Here is a 17,794-nt window from a genome sequence, read left to right as displayed (position 1 = left end):
CGTCGCATTCAAATCTGCCAAGTAAAAAAATAAAAATTAAATTATCATAAACATCACAAAATCTGCATATGACAGTTTACTTTTTACATGCCTATATTTGGTTTTAAAGAAAAGCCATAAACAACTTTCATATTAGCTAGCTCTCGACATGGATAATTACATAATTGTGAAGCATTGCAAACAAAAGCAGAGTAACAAATTCACATTCTTGACAGATGTGTTTTCCGTATTCTATAGGAAGGCTAGTAGATTCTCAGGCCAACAAGCTGGGTAAAGATGAAGTCCTGAACATGATCAGACATGGAGCCAGCCATGTCTTTGCCTCCAAAGACAGTGAGATCACAGAAGAGGATATCGATGCCATTCTTGCTAAGGGAGAGAAAAAGGTATGCACCACTATTATTTTAATAATTTCTATCCCCCGCCATAGGCGGAGGGATATTGTTTTGGCGTTGTCTGTCCATCTGTCTGTCTGTCTTTCCGTCCGTCCATCAGGCATTTTTGTGTCCCAAGCCATATCTTGGAAGTGCTTTGGTGGATTTCATTGAAACTTGGTATGAGTATATATATATATATGCATATATATTTTTTTCGGTTTTGTCGGTCCTAGACCGATTGGGGTCATGAAAGACCGATTGAAAATCCCTAACAGTCGGTCCTATTCTGTTTGCTAAAATTTGCATGTCATGAAATCGATTACACAGTGAACATGCTAACACCCCCTATTTACATTCTTATCTCGATTCGCTGCAGTCTCTGAACTGGTCAGGACCAGTTAATTGCATGTCAGCCGACTAGTATGACCCCAAGCAGCAAAGATTCGCGCTGTTGTTTATTAGTCATGAGTGAATAACCCGTGTCAATATCAATCGATAATTTCAATGGCTTATACCTAGCACACTAATTAATCGGTCCGTAATGTGTACTCGTCCATGATATAATCGTTGACAGTTACTTCGGAGATGAAAATCTTGATGTAATCCTCGTGGAAATTGTGCATTTCATGCATGAAACAGTAAACTTTCATATAAACAGAGAAGAAAATCGGATATTCTGCAATAATTCTGGGCGGACCATGTACACTGAAAGCACGCGCTGTAACTAAACAAAACATGCCGATACATTTTCCACCATCGCAATAATCCGGCAATAAATGAATGAAAGTCGCGGATCTGATCGACAGAACAGCCAAAAGTTATTTTATGGGCGGAACTTCACACAAGTACACAAGAAAAATAATAAACATTGTATAAAGCTCTAGTAAAAATCGTGTTAGAATCGAAATAATTTGTGTACTTTATTGTTTGTTGTTGAATAACCACGACCGGAAGTTTAGATGCGTGGTATCAAATCACACAGATTATTAATATTGACACCGATGAAAAAAAGTCAGATAAAAAGCACACGAAACACGGAGCGTATATTGCAGAGTCTGTGCACGAAACAACAATGAAATAGCAAATGATAAAACCAATTGAGAAAACTCGTATTTACCGTTTAAAAAATGCCTAAGGGAATTTAACTTGTACTTTTGTTATACCACCTTCATAAATGGCAAAATCAATTCTATATATTTTAACGTAATTTGTCATGATTTCGGATATAAATTTTCGGACACATTTTCCCCAGTTAAATCCAGACCGATTGATGTTGCCGGAAAATATGATCCCTGTATATATGGATAAGAGGATGATGCATGCCAAATGGCATTGTACACCATCGGAAAATAACGGAGTTATGGCCCTTTGTAATGCTTTTTTGTGTGTCCCGGGGCCATATCTTGGAAGTGCTTTGACGGATTTCATTTAAACTTGGTATGAGTATATATATATATATATATATATATATATGGATAAAAGGATGATGCATGTTGGCGGTGTCCATCCGACCAGAAATTTTTTGTGTCCAGAAGTTTAATGGCGGGGGATATCAATTCAAGGAATTTGCTTGTCTTGGTAAGTTTCGGCTTTTATTACTGTAATAGGAATTTATTTTTAATAACATGTAATTTGTGTTTTTGTAAGATATGGCATTTCTGTTGGATCTTAAATATGTGGAATTTTTTTATTATGTCTAACTATGCTTTGGGCTTGGAAGTTTTTTTGACATTTGATTTCATGTTTAAGAGGTCCCACAAATAATGAGGAACATTAAGTGTCTAACAGATAATATTTTTCACATTAATATTTAAAACTAATAAAAATTCCATGAGTACTTATAGGAAACAGTACTAAGGTTGTAAATCGGTATCATTAATTGATGTATCAAACATTTCCTTAAAATGTGTACATGGTAAATTATTTTTTTTTAAGAATTTGGCAATACATGGCCATATAATTATACCCTCTATTACCATTGGTAATAGGGGCTATATAGGAGTCACTTTGTCTGTCGGTCTGTCTGTCTGTCCCGAAATTTCATCCGATCTTCACCAAACTTGGTCGTAATTTGTATCTAGATGATGTATAGGTCAAGTTTAAATATGGGTCATGCCTTGTCAAAAACTAGGTCACAGGGTCATATAGTGTGTTTTAAACAAAGTGTGTTCGGACCATAACTATGTCATTTATTGTTAGATTTTAAAATAACTTGGTACATTTGTTCACCATCTTGGGACGGTGTGTTGTGTGAAAAAAGTACGTCAACATCTCAAAGGTCAAGGTCACACTTGGAGTTCAAAGGTCAAATGCATGTCCGGGCCATAAATTTATCATTTATTGTGAGATTTAAAAATCATTTAGCAAATTTGTTCACCATCATTGGACGGTGTGTTGCGCAAAAGAATTTCGTCGATATCCAAGGTCAAGGTTTAAAATCATTTGGCACATTTGTTCAGCATCATTGGCCAGTGTGTCGCGCGAAAGAATTACATTAATATCTCCAAGGTCAAGGTCAAACTTTGAGTTCAAAGGTCAAAAATGGCCATAAATGAGCTTGTCCGGGCCATAACTATGTCATTCATTGTGAGATTTTAAAATCATTTGGCACATTTGTTCACCATTATTGTATGGTGTGTCGCACGAAAGAATTATGTCGATATCTCCAAGGTCAAGGTCACACTGAGTTCAAAGGTAAAAAATGGCGGTAAATGATCTTGTCCGGGCCATATCTATGTCATTCATTGTGAGATAAAATTACTTGGTACATTTGTTCACAATCATTGGAAAATGTGTCATGCGAAAGAATTAACGTCGATATCTTCAAGGTCAAGGTCGCACTTGGAGTTCAAAAGTGAAAGCCATAGATGAGCTTGTCCGGGCCATAACTACATTTTGAGATTTTAAAATGACTCTGTACATTAATTTTGTTCACAGTCATTGGACAGCGTGTCATGCAAAAGAATTCAAAAGTTCAAAGGTCAAAATAGGCCATAAATAATAATGGCATAATAATTCTTAAAAATAACCATTTAGATTCTCTTGTTTTGTGAAGACAGGTTGCAAAATAGTCCGTGTCAATGCGGCATGTGGGGGTATACGTCACGTCTGTGACAAAGCTCTAGTTCTTTATAATTTTGCTAGTCTTTTTGATAAGAAGTATCATTTGACATAAGAATGGTATTGGTGAAACCTAAGGTAACAGTAATTAACGTTGAAGATAAATATAAATCATGCAAACCATACAATGCATTAAGGAATCATAATTCATAATTGTTTGCAGTAGGTGACCATGTATATTTGGTCCTTGAAAAGTATCATAGGTAATAAATATTATCTGTACAAATCAATAAATAAAGTACTGATAATTCTTTACCAGATTAAGAAAAATAAACATTTCTTTGTTTTTATTACTATCAGACAGAAGAGATCAAAGAGAAGATGGACAAACTGGGCGAGTCTAACCTACAGAAGCTGACGTTTGACACTGAACAGGGATCCATCTACCAGTTTGAGGGTGAAAACTTCCGCGAGAAGCAGAAGATTGGCATGAACTGGATTGAGCCACCAAAGAGAGAGCGCAAGGCCAACTACGCTGTTGATCAGTACTTCAGAGAGGCACTCCGTGTGAATGAACCAAAAGCTCCCAGGGTACAAAGTTTACTTATGACGCAATTATGTTAATGTGTGCTGTAAAGCTAGGCTTGCTGAATTGTTTGCAGATTGTGTGAGTTAAGTGACTACATGTCAGAAATATTATGTAAGGTTTTAACTGTGTTGCATAAATTCTCAGAACTTGCTTTTCTGGTCTGTTAATTTTTTTCTTATTTTCTATCACAGGTTTGTGAATACCCTGTCTTGAAATGTAAATTGATACGTCTACAAAAGTTGTAGTTTATTCACCATAGGTGTTTTTTCAACTTATGTACAGGCTCCGAGACCTCCGAAGCAGCCAAACGTTCAAGATTTCCAGTTCTTCCCACCGAGACTGTTTGAGATCCTGGACAAGGAGATCTACTTCTATCGCAAGAGTATCGGCTACCGTGTGCCCAGGAATCCAGAGCTGGGAGCCTGACGCAGAGAGGATCAGAAAGGAGGAGCAGGCCAAGATAGACGAGTCTGACGTGTTGACAGAGGAGGAAACTGCCGAGAAGGATGACCTGCTCAAACAGGCGAGCCACATTGGCCTATTATAGTCCAAGATACATTTCCTCTTAACCCTTTTCATGCTGGGAAATTTGTTGTCTGCTAAAATGTTGTCTGCTGAATTTTTAAAATTAGCATTTTCTTCGATTTTTTTCAAAGAATACTATCATAATAGCAAACAGTTTGGATATTGATGAGACGCCACGTTCTGTTGCGTCTCATCTGGATCCAAACTGTTTGCAAAGGCCTTCAAAATTCGGTTCCAGCACTGAAAAAGTTAACCCTTTACCAAACAGATGCACTGTTACAATTTAACACATTTGCAGTCCCTTAGAAGATAACCATACAGTTTTGGACCTATCATACTAGATTCAAGTTTTAACGGCTCATGTTCAATCCTTAGCTTCTCTCATCTTATTAGCAACAAACAGCATAAAACCGGAACAGACTGAGCTTACTCGTAGGCTGATCTGGTTCTTTGCTGGTTGCATATGGCCATTTTTACTGTGCTTCTGAGCAGAAAAGGGTAAATAGAGATAGAGTATAGGGAATTCATGAAATTAAGAAACTGCAACAGATGAGAGACTGTTGGTTGATATACTTATTTCTACATATTTGAACGAGACTAAGAAGTTTGTCAACACTATTGTGCTTTGTTATTTTGTTTAACTTAAGTGTAATAAATTTCAGGGTTTTACTGAGTGGAACAAACGGGACTTCAACCAGTTCATCAAGGCCAATGAAAAATATGGACGTGACGACATTGAAAAGATCTCCAGAGAAGTGGAAGGAAAAACTCCAGATGAGGTTTGTGTCCATGTCTCTTGATCTCATACAAGTAAACATATTTATTAGTTGATTAACCTCAAGCTATGAATCCAAGCCATGTTCTTTAATAGATTAAGGTATAAATCTTGTCATAAATACCATAAAAATATCACTAACATCTAAGGGTGTCACGTTTACAGATTTTTCTAAACGTTAAACGAAAGAAATAAACGACACGTTACCGTTTAAACGGTATCCCTATGTCTGTTTAAAAAGCATCAGTACCATCGCATTTCCAAACCGAAAATAGTATTTTATTTCCGGAAGTAATATTCAGTGCATATCCCATTCGCGCAATGGCGTCATATTAAAACCATAAAATATTATCAAACAGAGCATCCGAATCACCACATGTGTATTCGTCATTCTATAAAAACAATTTAAAGAACATCGAAAATAATGTAAAATCAATGAAAAATACTGTTTCCGAAAACGACACTCCGAAACAAATGCACGTATTTTGCATATGACATACAATGCGTATATCGTTTGACCGCAGAAAATGAAAAACCAGTAAACTAGCTAAAACGTAATCAATATATAAGTTGGTTAGAATATTGCTTTTCAACATGCTACCGCAGTGTTTGACTTGGCTTATCAAACTCTTAAAATATTTCATATGCAGTGTTTCCTTGCCAACTTGTAAGATTTTCGAAAAGTAGTGAAGATTTTCCGTTAGTTTCCGTTCATGTCTGTGCCATCCGCTAACCAATCAGAAATAAATTATTGCCGAATTCGGTACCCGGTTTCGCAGTTTGTCATCGATATACTTCGTACGGCTGGTCGGCTGCGTTATTTGCACCCCAATATTATTATATTGATATTGACTGTCGTTTAAACGTTTACTGTTTTGGTAAACGTTTTTCAGCAATACACGAAACACGACTGTTTAAACGTGACACCCTTACTAACATCTTTTAGAATAAACATTTTTGTTGACAATGTATCTGGATTGAAAAGCTGTTTGGTTAAGCCCCATTTTATTGAATCTAATATTTTGTTTCTCTTAAGGTTGTTTCTTCTGTAAAGTGTGCAGTTTCAATATTTGTATATGATACTTAAAATCTGAAAATTTCTGAAAATAGAATTTTCTCAACAAGTCCTTATTATGTAATATTGTATGTTTCTTTACCTTTTCCAGGTTATAGACTACTCCCGGGTATTTTGGGAACGCTGCAATGAACTACAAGACATTGAAAAAATCATGGCCCAAATCGAGCGAGGAGAGGCAAAAATTCAGCGGCGAATCAGCATTAAGCGTGCCCTGGATGCTAAAATGATACGCTACAAAGCCCCGTTTCACCAGCTGCGAATCCAGTATGGCACAAACAAGGGCAAGAACTACACAGAGGAAGAGGACCGGTTCCTGATCTGTATGTTACACAAGCTTGGCTTTGACAAGGAGAATGTATATGACGAGCTGAGGACCGCCATCCGACAGGCACCCCAGTTCAGATTTGACTGGTTCATCAAGTCTCGAACAGCCATGGTAAGGAGACTGATATCCATGTGATGTTTTGTCCAGATAGGCGATACATTGTATTAAGTAAAATAGAATTTATCAATATGGTTAATAAAAGTAAGATTTGTAAAAACATAGATCTTACTTTTAGTGTGTTATTGTTTCAAGTCATTTTCAAAGTCAGTGCTCTGTGTAGCTAGAGCGGAGATTGATTAGTTTGTGTGTAATCTTAAACTGAGGCAAAGTGCTTTTAGGTGTAAATAGAAGGTTTACACATTACTGTTCTTTTCAAGACTTGTACAATTTGCAGAATTCTTTTTTTTTATTTAGCCTATATTTTTTATGAATCTTTGTTGTAAAGTTTATATTTTCCCATAATGAAGTCTTCTGCAAAAGTCCATCTGACCTTGGATAAATCCAGTTAAACTTAATGAGCTCCAAAAAAAAAAATATCCAGAATACTGGCCCTCATGGCTCATGAAAAAATCTGGTTTAGCTCCTACTTGTTTTTCCTATGCAGTAAATTGAAGATTATGCCATTACAGTTAAAAAGATTAAAATGTTTGTGGCCAGAAATGGATTTTACACTTCCATGGAGAGTGCCTATGAATTTTGTAAGGTCAGGTTATAAAAGATAAATTAGATGAAATCGGAAAACCGGGCTTAATGCATGTGGTTAAAAGCGATGTTCGATGTTCCAGATTAGCCCTTGAAGTCTGCACAGACTTATCAGGGATGACACTTTCCTGCCTTACTAAGATTTTCGCTTCCTGTCATGTAAGCGGAAGGGGTTGTCATTGATTAGCCTGTGCTGACCTTGGACAATACAACGTTCATGCATTAAGCCCTGGTTTCCCAGAGTGAGGCTCAAATATTTGCCAACTTTTTACCTCCTTGTGGTCATTTTCAGGAGCTGCAGCGGCGCTGCAACACACTGATCACACTTATAGAGCGAGAGAACATGGAGCTGGAGGAGAGAGAGAAGGCTGAACGGAGACGCAAGGGCAAGTCCAGTGCACAGAAGGTACAAGCCCTTGATGGGTGCTCTTTGTTTACGTAGACTAGTTTAAGCAGTCTTTACAAAAACAGACACCCGTTTCCTCTGAGTCGGTGAAGTTGAAATATGACATGAATTTAGTTTTATGCAACCCATATACTCATTAATAACGCAGGTGTTTTGTTCCCCTCTTAATTGCCAAATTGTATTAAAACTCTGCTGGTTGCAAGTGAATAATACAAAATGCAAAATGAACTGGCAAGTGCGCTGAAACTATATTTGAAGCAGCTCCAATTTGTTCAGACCAGGGTTCACATGAAAGAAAGTTCAGCCTTGATTTGTGTGATTGCAGAAGAAAATTAGTCATGAAGGCTGAATACTTTCATCTCCTGCACTTGTCACGAGCAAATTAAGTCAATATATTCCTTTTAGTGCAAATGTTAATCAAATATTACAATAGTTCTAAAAGAAAATACATGGACTGGCAAGGCTGATGGAAGGAAAATGAAAGCTGTTCATAAATTAGTAATTCAATTTGTTTGTAATATTTTAATGGGTCAACGTTAATTTAAAGTAGTAATTATAATTACCAGGTATTATAACTATATGACTTTGAAAATTTTCAGGCTGCAAAGAGAAAGGCAGAAACTCCGACAAACAGTGCCAGTAAAGCAAAGAAGAAGAAATGAAGAAAACACTGACGAGTGTATCAGTTGACAGAAAGTGTACATGATAATGTGTTGAAGGATCTGTTTTAGTCCTGTGCGATTGAATAGATTGAAGGCATGGGCTGGATTGGAACTATTGAAGAATATTCAAACCTGACCTGCGGCTATTCTAAGTTCTATAGCAATCACTACGGTTGATTTCTCTAAAAAACCTACCTTGAAGGTGTTAAGTACTGTCTGGAGCAATGAATATTTTTTCGGCATTTACAACTTATATATTTTAGTACAATAAATATGTTTCATTTAATATTTTCCTCATTTGTGTTTGTAAGTTAGTTAGACGTAAATTGTATAACTATGACCAAGCTTTCACATTATTTTTCATTTCAAATTTATGTTGTGATGTGTAAATAATAATGTGAGTAATAAAATTCAACAAAACTCTTTTACTCGCTCATTTTATTGTTATAAATAAGGCAGTGCAAAAAATTGCTGTCCACTTTTAAACAAATGTCAAGTACCGGTAACAAGACAGCTTAATTTTTATTATGTCCCCCACTATAGTAGTGGGGGACATATTGTTTTTGCCCTGTCTGTTGGTTGGTTGGTTGGTCTGTCTGTTTGCGCCAACTTTAACATTTTGCAATAACTTTTGCTATATTGAAGATAGCAACTTCATATTTGGCATGCATGTGTATCTCATGAAGCTGCACATTTTGAGTGGTGAAAGGTCAAGGTCATCCTTCAAGGTCAGAGGTCAAATATTGGTGGCCAAAATCGCTTATTTTATGAATACTTTTGCAATATTGAAGATAGCAACTTGATATTTGGCATGCATGTGTATCTCATGGAGCTGCACATTTTGAGTGGTGAAAGGTCAAGGTCATCCTTCAAGGTCAGAGGTCAAATATATGTGGCCCAAATCGCTTATTTTATGAATACTTTTGCAATATTGAAGATAGCAACTTGATATTTGACATGCATGTGTATCTCATGGAGCTGCACATTTTGAGTGGTGAAAGGTCAAGGTCATCCTTCAAGGTCAGAGGTCAAATATATATGGCCCAAATCGCTTATTTTATGAATACTTTTGCAATATTGAAGATAGCAACTTGATATTTGGCATGCATGTGTATGTCATGGTGCTGCACATTTTGAGTGGTGAAAGGTCAAGGTCATCCTTCAAGGTCAAGTATATGGGTCAAAATTGCGCATGTAATGTCACTTCTGCAATATTGAAGCTAGCAATTTTATATTTGAAATGCGTGTGTATCTCAAGGAGCTGCACATTTTGAGTGGTGAAGGGTCAAGGTCAAGGCCATCCTACAAGGTCAAACATCATAAAGGGGGACATTGTGTTTCTCAAACACATCTTGTTACAAATTCATTTTTCAGTTCAGTTTTCGTTATGGATATTTATTATATAAACATTTAAGTGGACTGTATTACCTAATGGACATTCTTGTAGGAATGAAAGCGTGTATCTCAGAAGATTCAATATCTGTGCAAAATGTGTGTTCTTATTCTTTATCACACATACCAATTGTGGGAAAAAGTGTGAACGCCAATATATATTAGTAGGCGGAAGAATAAAATAATTTCTGAACAAGCAATATTTTTGTCTTATTTCTGAATTAATGCTTTTACATGATAAAATCTAAATTGTGTTAACATAGGACACTGAACAATGCGTTAAAGATGTATGAGCAAGAAAAAAAGAGTGTACTTGCCTAGTCATATTTTCATCTTTCAATTCTGAATAAAGCATATACAGGAGGTGAAAATGTTTGATCATTCATCAAATCTTGTTAATAAGCATTTTCAAGTTATTATAATGATGCACATAATGAAGGTATGAACATAAAAGTAATTAGAAGGCCCTACCAACAATATGGTAAATTGTGCACATGAAAAAGGGACTTCCCATCATACCATGAGCATAAGCACACAGGTAAATTGAGAGGCAAATACTTGTGGACTAAATGTAAGCCTAAGATACTAACAGATACTTTATTTTCCAACCTTTATGTAACAGTTTGAAACCATTAAAATGCAACAAAATATAACAGTAAATGTAATACACAAATTCAATCTGCTTATCAACTGAAGTAAATTTTATGTACCAAGTAAAATGCAACAACAAGAGGGCCTGAAAGGCCCAAAGTCGCTCATCTGAGATAAGATATTTTTGGGACAAATCTTCTGACCAAGGACAGTAAATGTGGCCTCTAGAGTGTTAACAAGATTTTACTATAGCCATATAAGGAAAAATGCCCCGCCCCCTGGCAGCCATGTTTTTCAAGCAAACATAATTATTTTCGAAATCATCCAAGATATCATTGAGACCAATCTTCTGACCATATTTCATGAAGATTGGGCAATGAATGTGGCCTCGAGAATGTTAACAAGGTGTATCTATAGCCATATAAGGAAAAATACCCCGCCGCTAGTGGCCATGTTTTCAAAGCAACCAAAACCATTTTTGAACTCATCCAAGATATCATTGGGACAAATCTAAGTTTCATGATGAACAGAAAATAAATGTGACCTAAGAGTGTTAACAAGGTTTTACAATAGCCATATAAATAAAAATGCCCCGCCCCCGTGGTGGCCATGTTTTTCAACCATCCGGCATCATTTTTGAATTCGTCCAAGATATCATTGGGATGAATCTTCTGACCAAGTTTCATGAAGATCGGACTATAAATGTGGCCTCTAGAGTGTTAACAAGGTTTTACAAAAGCCATATTTAGCCTTATAAGAAAAAAATGCCCAGTCCCCTGGCGGCCATGTTTTTTAAAGAAACCAAAACAATTTTCGAACTCATCCAAGATATCATTGTGACAAATCTTCTGACCAAGTTTCATGAAGAACGGAAAATAAGTGTGGCCTCTAGAGTGTTAACAAGGTTTTACTATAGCCATATAAGTAAAAATGCCGCACCCACCTGGCGGCCATGTTTTTCAACCAACCGGCATCATTTTCAAACTCGTCCAAGATATTATTGGGATGAATCGTCTGACCAAGTTTCATGAAGATTGGAAAATAAATGTGGCCTCTAGAGTGTTAACAAGATTTTACTATAGCCATATAAGGAAAAATGCCCCGCCCCTTGGCAGCCATGTTTTTTCAGCAAAGGTTACCATTTTTGAACTCGTCCAATATATCATTGTGACAAATCTGAGCAAGTTTCATGAAGATTGGAAAATAAATGTGGCCTGTATAGATTGTTAACAAGGTTTTAATATAGCCAAATAAGGAAAAATGCCCCGCACCCTGGCAGCCATGTTTTTCAACCAACCGGCATCATTTTCGAACTCATCCAAGATATTATCGGGATGAATCTTTTGACCAAGTTTCATGAAGATCAGACAATAAATGTGGCCTCTAGAGTGTTAACAAGATTTTACTATAGCCATATAAAGCCATATAAGGAAAAATGCCCCGACCCTTGGCAGCCATGTTTTTCAAGCAAACGTAACCATTTTCGAACTCATCCAAGATATCATTGAGACCAATCTTCTGACCAAATATCATGAAGATTGGACCATAAATGTGGCCTCTAGAGAGTTAACAAGGCAAATGTTGATGCCACACAACGGACGACGCATGACGGACAAAAGGCAATCACAAAAGCTCAGCATGAGCACAACCCATGAGCACATTGTGCTCAGGTGAGCTAAAAAACATAATCTCTTCTAAGCTTTTGAAATTGACTTAAAATAGTACATACTTTATATCCATGGTTACATTTATGTGGCAGCACATACTAAAGAATATAATAATATTGAATGCAGTATGAGGTAATATCTTAAAACGCCATAATAAGACATTAATGAGTTGAACTTGTACAAGACAATCAAAATGCTTCAAGCTTCCCATGAGCAATTTGGCCTTAGATGAGCTGAACACAGAAATATACTTCATATTTAGTTTCTTCTAAGCACTCAATGTTAAAATTTATTCATAAAATACACATATTTGAACAGTTATCAAACACAAAATGGCAATAGTAGGATAACCACACTTGTTATCCAACAATTCTTGAAAGAACATTTGCATGTATGAGACCTGCCTGGCTGACATTTGGTCTGCATGAACAACTGAGATTTTTTTTTCGCATCAGGACTGGTAGACACTTATGAATAAAAGTGCTTTAGTAGACAGATAAGTGGTTTTATGTGTTGCAGTTACAAGTATTTGGAAATGAAGGCCAGGCACTAGTGTTATTTTCATAGCCCAATGACCAGTACTTAACAAGTATAGTCAGATAGGAATTGTACAGCCTACGGCTTAGACTTGGTTTTTGCGCAGACAGCAGCTGCTTTTGAATTGAGATCTGTTACTATCTATAATAAAATGTAAATAAATTTGAGCAAATGATGTATATAATCACCCACTTTATCTGTTGATCTTAATTAATTGGGATCTTTGAATAACATACAAAAAACAAGATGGCAGGTACTTTCTTTGGCATGTTATCTATTAAAATAGTTCATATACATAAATCTGTCATTAAAAGTAACAAACAAATAGAAATGATTATGACGAGAAACTTGAAAAAATTTACAACAATCAGCCGCCATTGCTATGGTAATAGGTTGTACATAAAATACAGTGAATAATAACAGTACTTTTAAAGTGTAATATATACAGGTAACAATATCAACATTAATTATTTATATTTAGATCATTATTTCCTGAAACTAACACATAATGGAAAATACTTGTGCTGAAATTGTAATGTGTAAATACTGCAATATTGCTAAAAAACAAAACAATAAAATTATGAATTGTTGTTTACAAAATCAATATAAAAATATTGTGAGTTGAATTGGAAATTGATAGTCAGATTAATTTAAATGTTTCATTGTCAAAAACACTACTTTGAAAAACAATTCACAGATTATATATACTTAAAATAACTTTGTTAGTCAGATTTATTGTAATATTTCATTGCAAAAACACGCTTTGAATATTAGTATAAGCATAATAATCATATATAGAGGATATTTGTTGGAATGGTGGAATATCATATCACGAGTGATCATGAAAAAAAATCACTTGTGGCACTATTCCAACTAATCGAGCTAACTATTTTAATTTTATGCTTACAAATTAATATTTTTGTATTAAAACTAGAGAATTTCGCTAAAATAATGACAACATGACATAACAGATAATTTTAACTGTCTGAAATAGTGATTTTTCAGTTTCAATTCACTGATATTTTGTCAATAAACCACCAGAAAGCATTACATAAACCCAATTGATCAGTCATTATGCTGTTAACTCTCTGTCAAGTTATATCTCTGAGTGTCAAATAATGCAAGACTGGTACTTAAACATAATTATGAAACATTCATTAGATAGTACACGAACACTGCTAGAGCTACAACACTGACACATATAATGAGCACTGATTTGTGCTTGGAAAGGAAGGACTCTTCCACTACTGTCTCTGTGTTTTTCCGTGGCCTTCGTTTTCGGCCTTTAGTTTTCCTCTCAAATTCTTCTAGTTCCGCTCGCTGTTTCTTCTCTTCCTCTTCTTGTAACTTCCTCCTCTCTTCATCTTCAACCTACACACAATATACATGATATACATGTATGATCTATTTTCAATTTTATCATTAATATTGACATCCTTGAGGGTGCTTTAGTCCCAATGTATATCGTTTATTTGGCGATATTGTCTTACAAGAGACATATTTTTAAACAATACTATTTTGAAAACAACCAATCTTAATTACCATAGATACCAGTTGTTAGTACAGTATTAACTATTAAAGAACTCTTATAAATATGCAGGATCTGTCGTAGGCTTCACCAATATATGTGCACCCGAGAAATGTTATGTCAACCAAAGCATTTAAATTTTCATAGGATAAAAATATTGTTAATGTTACAATTTTTTTTTTGTCTTTAAAAATACAGAGAGTGGTTGCTTAAGGTATGATTAATTCCTAACTAATTACTGGTATAATTAATTACTGGTATATTTAATTACTAATTATGAAACTGCTTTTTCTGTCAATGCATAACAACTGGATGATAAATTGACCTTATTCTTATGACTGGTAGTAAGACAGACCTTTTTCTTCTTGTCCTGCTCTTCTAAACATTTCTCGTCACACTGTAAGTTTGCTTTTTCCGACTCAGCATTTCGACATTTTACTTCCCGTTTCTGGCGCCGACATTTGCAGCGTATTGTGGTCTTTCGCTCACACTGGTCAGCCCTTGTGCATGGACCTGCGTGGCATGGCAAACTGCACTGATGTCCACAGCTGATCTACAGTCATGAAGGGGCACAGGCATATATATGGTAAAAATTGTAATGTATATAATTTTTATGTTTCAAAACACAGTGTATATATATCCATGTATTTTTTATTGGAAGTTATGGTTAATTATAAATAAACTTTTTATTCATTAGTAATAAACATTATATAAAAGTACAACATTAATAAAATTGACAGCGATTTAAATCTTATCATACTTAATATATTTTTTATGCAGTTATGCATCAGTCTTTATTTAGAAATATTATAAGCATTTACACACTGATTGTGTTTACTGTGGGTTTTTCTTCATATATAACAAGTAACAAGTCATTGTACATAATAAGTGAAACTTAACAACTTTTTGTTTAATAGCAGAAGACTATAAAAAAAAAATAAAAAAAATCTAAAATCTAAAACAAGACTCATAGCTATACAGTTCTTATTAAGATATATTAAGGGGCATGTAAAAGTGACTTTCAAATAATCAGTTCATAGTGATTTCTTGAGAAAACGCTCGAGTAGTTCGCTCAACAAACTTATAACATTTTATGTGTACCAAACTGACAGACCCACCAAAAGGTGACTGCAACATATGCACACTTAAACATATTAAGAGGCAGTGTAACAATCCCAATCATTCCCAGTACACCTCACCTGTTTAGGACACGGTCCCCCGCACACTTTCAGAGCCTCCTTCTGCCTGTCATTGCTAGCCACCCACTTGAAGCACTCAATAAACTGCACAGAGACCTGGCAGTGGCAGCGCATGCGGAACATTTGCCTGCAGTCTGGGCAGGGCCCGGGATGGCAGGGGTTGGGACACTCGTGTGTACAGCCCTCGGGCCTCTCAAACTGGCAGCCAACCTCACACACCTCACAATTCGTACCAGCCTTCAGAAGAAATGGGAATACTTTTGTTTTATTTATTGATATAGAGAATACTGGGTTAGTGTTGAATAAAGAATAAAGATAATGATCTTGTCTTTTATCTGACTCATTTGTGCCCTTGCGTTCAGGGATTTTTAGATATAAGTTTTTGCACTGTTAATACAAGTCAAACTGATAATAGACAAAACAGAAAGAAATCCAAACAGATCCTCAGGAAGGTGAGTTTATGAGTCAGATTCGATGCTTGTCTAGTCCTATGTAATTAAAGCTTTTATGTTTATTAAGCATGGCAAAGAAACATTGCAGAGCCCAGGCAATACTTAAATGACCTCTAAGCTGGTATTCTATTTTATTTTTTTAATAAATAAAACAAGTGCTTTGTCACAGACACAACAGCAGTCATTTGCAGGGTGTATGTTGTCAGAGTGAGAACAGAAAGTCTGCATACATTTTAATTACCTACTTTAAGTACATTTTTATCATGGAAGAATGTACATATTGGGTGTAAATTATTTCTTTAACCATATGAACTAGAAATTGTGTTATACAAAAAACACTTAAATATCATGCATATTCCCCCATATGACCCTCTTTTTACTAACATAGCTTAATTGCTTTTTGAGTTATTAGAGGATAAAGAATTTTCAGACAAAGAGAGCGACAGAAAGATAGCAGGACAGAATGAGACACAAGAAATAATGTGCATATTCCCCATATGGCCCTCTATCCACATAGTGAGTTTCATCAACCTAGCATAAGAACATTTTTTTAGTTATCGCAGGATCCAGATTTTCGGACGGAGGGCAGACAGACAAGCAGACTAACACAAAATTCAAGACCTGGATTTAGACAGATAAACCAAACTTCAAACACACCGACAGACCAGAGTTTTACACATAATACCCGCCCGTTGCACCAGTAGGGAACTTACAACTACCAGTTAGTAAAAGGAAAAAAACAATTAAAACATGCAAAAAGATGATGTAATTACTGAGCGTCTGCTTGCTAGATTCAAGATTGTGGAAATTCAAGTGTTATTGTGTTTTTTTGTGTGGCATGGTCATACCAAATCTGTCATGTGTTGCATTGCTATGTCAGCCATGTTTAAGGACAAAATTTCATATACAGTCGAAACCTGATGGCTCGAACTCGCTTGGCTCGAATTTCTGGTTGGCTGAAACTCTCATCAAAGCACCGATTTTTTATTGCTTTATATTCATATTAAATTTTGTTGCATGGCTCAAATTAGCGTGGCTCGAATTATCAGATGGCTCGCACTGTTTTCACAGTCCCGGGCACAATTTTCACACGTTATTTTGTTCTGATGGCTCAAACTCGCTTCAGGTCACATAAACTGTTAATCGATTTGGACCGCTTGACTAAAGGCACGCAACAATTGATATAACACCTGTTGCATGTCATCGACTCAATCATTAATTGATTTGAGTAAAAGATGACATTTAATAAAATATTGGTACATAAAAGTATTAAGTATATATTTGGTTCTCATTAATGCAAAAGCAGAAAGTAGTACAGAGTTTAAGCAATATGTGTACTCTTCAAATGGAGGTAAATATGTTTGTAAACAAAAGTTTATTAGAAATCGGATGGCTTGAATTCCGGATGGCTCAAACCCATTGGGTTTCGACTGTAAATGTGTGGCACTGAAAATGTGTCTTGCACATCTACAATCCATGGTAAGAGCATATATGAAGTTTCAACTTATAACCTTTTATTTAGACTGACCTCCCAACAGACCACTTGACCAAAATTGGACAGAAAGAGTGACCAATGCGACAGAAAGAGTGATTCCAAAACACCTGATCTCAAAGTTCTGGGAAAAGCATGCTTAATGCATGTGTGTTAAGTATCATCCCAGATAAGCCTGTGAAGTCCCCACAAGGTAATCAGGAACAACACGGTCCCCTTTTAACCCTATCAGTGCGGGAACCGAATTTTGAAGGCCTTTGCAAACAGTTTGGACCCAGATGAGACGCCACAGAACGTGGCGTCTCATCTGGATCCAAACTGTTTGCTATTCTGATAGTATTCTTTGAAAAAAAATCGAATAAATGCTAATTTTAGAAATTCTGCAGATGACATTTTAGCAGACGACAAATTTCCCAGCATGCAAAGGGTTAAGGAAC

The 17,794-nt window shown here is 35.8% G+C and overlaps 2 protein-coding genes across 2 annotated transcripts in view; one reads left to right on the top strand and one right to left on the bottom strand.

The window, feature by feature from the left end:
- Nucleotides 1-237: 237 nt before the first annotated feature.
- LOC127876372 (SWI/SNF-related matrix-associated actin-dependent regulator of chromatin subfamily A member 5-like) lies at nucleotides 238-8,922 on the top strand (the record flags this gene model as incomplete). Its single annotated transcript, XM_052421552.1, is given in 8 exon segments — nucleotides 238-386; nucleotides 3,798-4,028; nucleotides 4,309-4,446; nucleotides 4,448-4,549; nucleotides 5,214-5,330; nucleotides 6,493-6,840; nucleotides 7,724-7,837; nucleotides 8,437-8,922. Coding segments are annotated over 8 exon segments (1,262 nt in total), but the record flags the coding sequence as incomplete, so codon positions are not given.
- A 1,552-nt stretch (nucleotides 8,923-10,474) lies between these two features.
- Nucleotides 10,475-17,794, bottom strand: part of LOC127876373 (NF-X1-type zinc finger protein NFXL1-like) — a 32,858-nt gene continuing 25,538 nt past the window's right edge. The window contains exons 17-19 of the mRNA XM_052421553.1: nucleotides 15,414-15,650; nucleotides 14,570-14,767; nucleotides 10,475-14,057 (exon numbers count right to left, since the gene is read on the bottom strand). Of these exons, the coding sequence (XP_052277513.1) occupies nucleotides 13,830-14,057; nucleotides 14,570-14,767; nucleotides 15,414-15,650 (663 nt within the window). The 3' untranslated portion in view covers nucleotides 10,475-13,829. The remainder of the gene's footprint in view (nucleotides 14,058-14,569; nucleotides 14,768-15,413; nucleotides 15,651-17,794) is intronic.

Source organism: Dreissena polymorpha, chromosome 4 (genome assembly GCF_020536995.1).
Source record: "Dreissena polymorpha isolate Duluth1 chromosome 4, UMN_Dpol_1.0, whole genome shotgun sequence".
Classification (NCBI taxonomy): Eukaryota; Metazoa; Mollusca; class Bivalvia; order Myida; family Dreissenidae; genus Dreissena; species Dreissena polymorpha.
The sequence above is the reverse complement of the archived record's forward strand: the minus strand, read 5'-3'. Positions and strand labels throughout refer to the sequence as shown.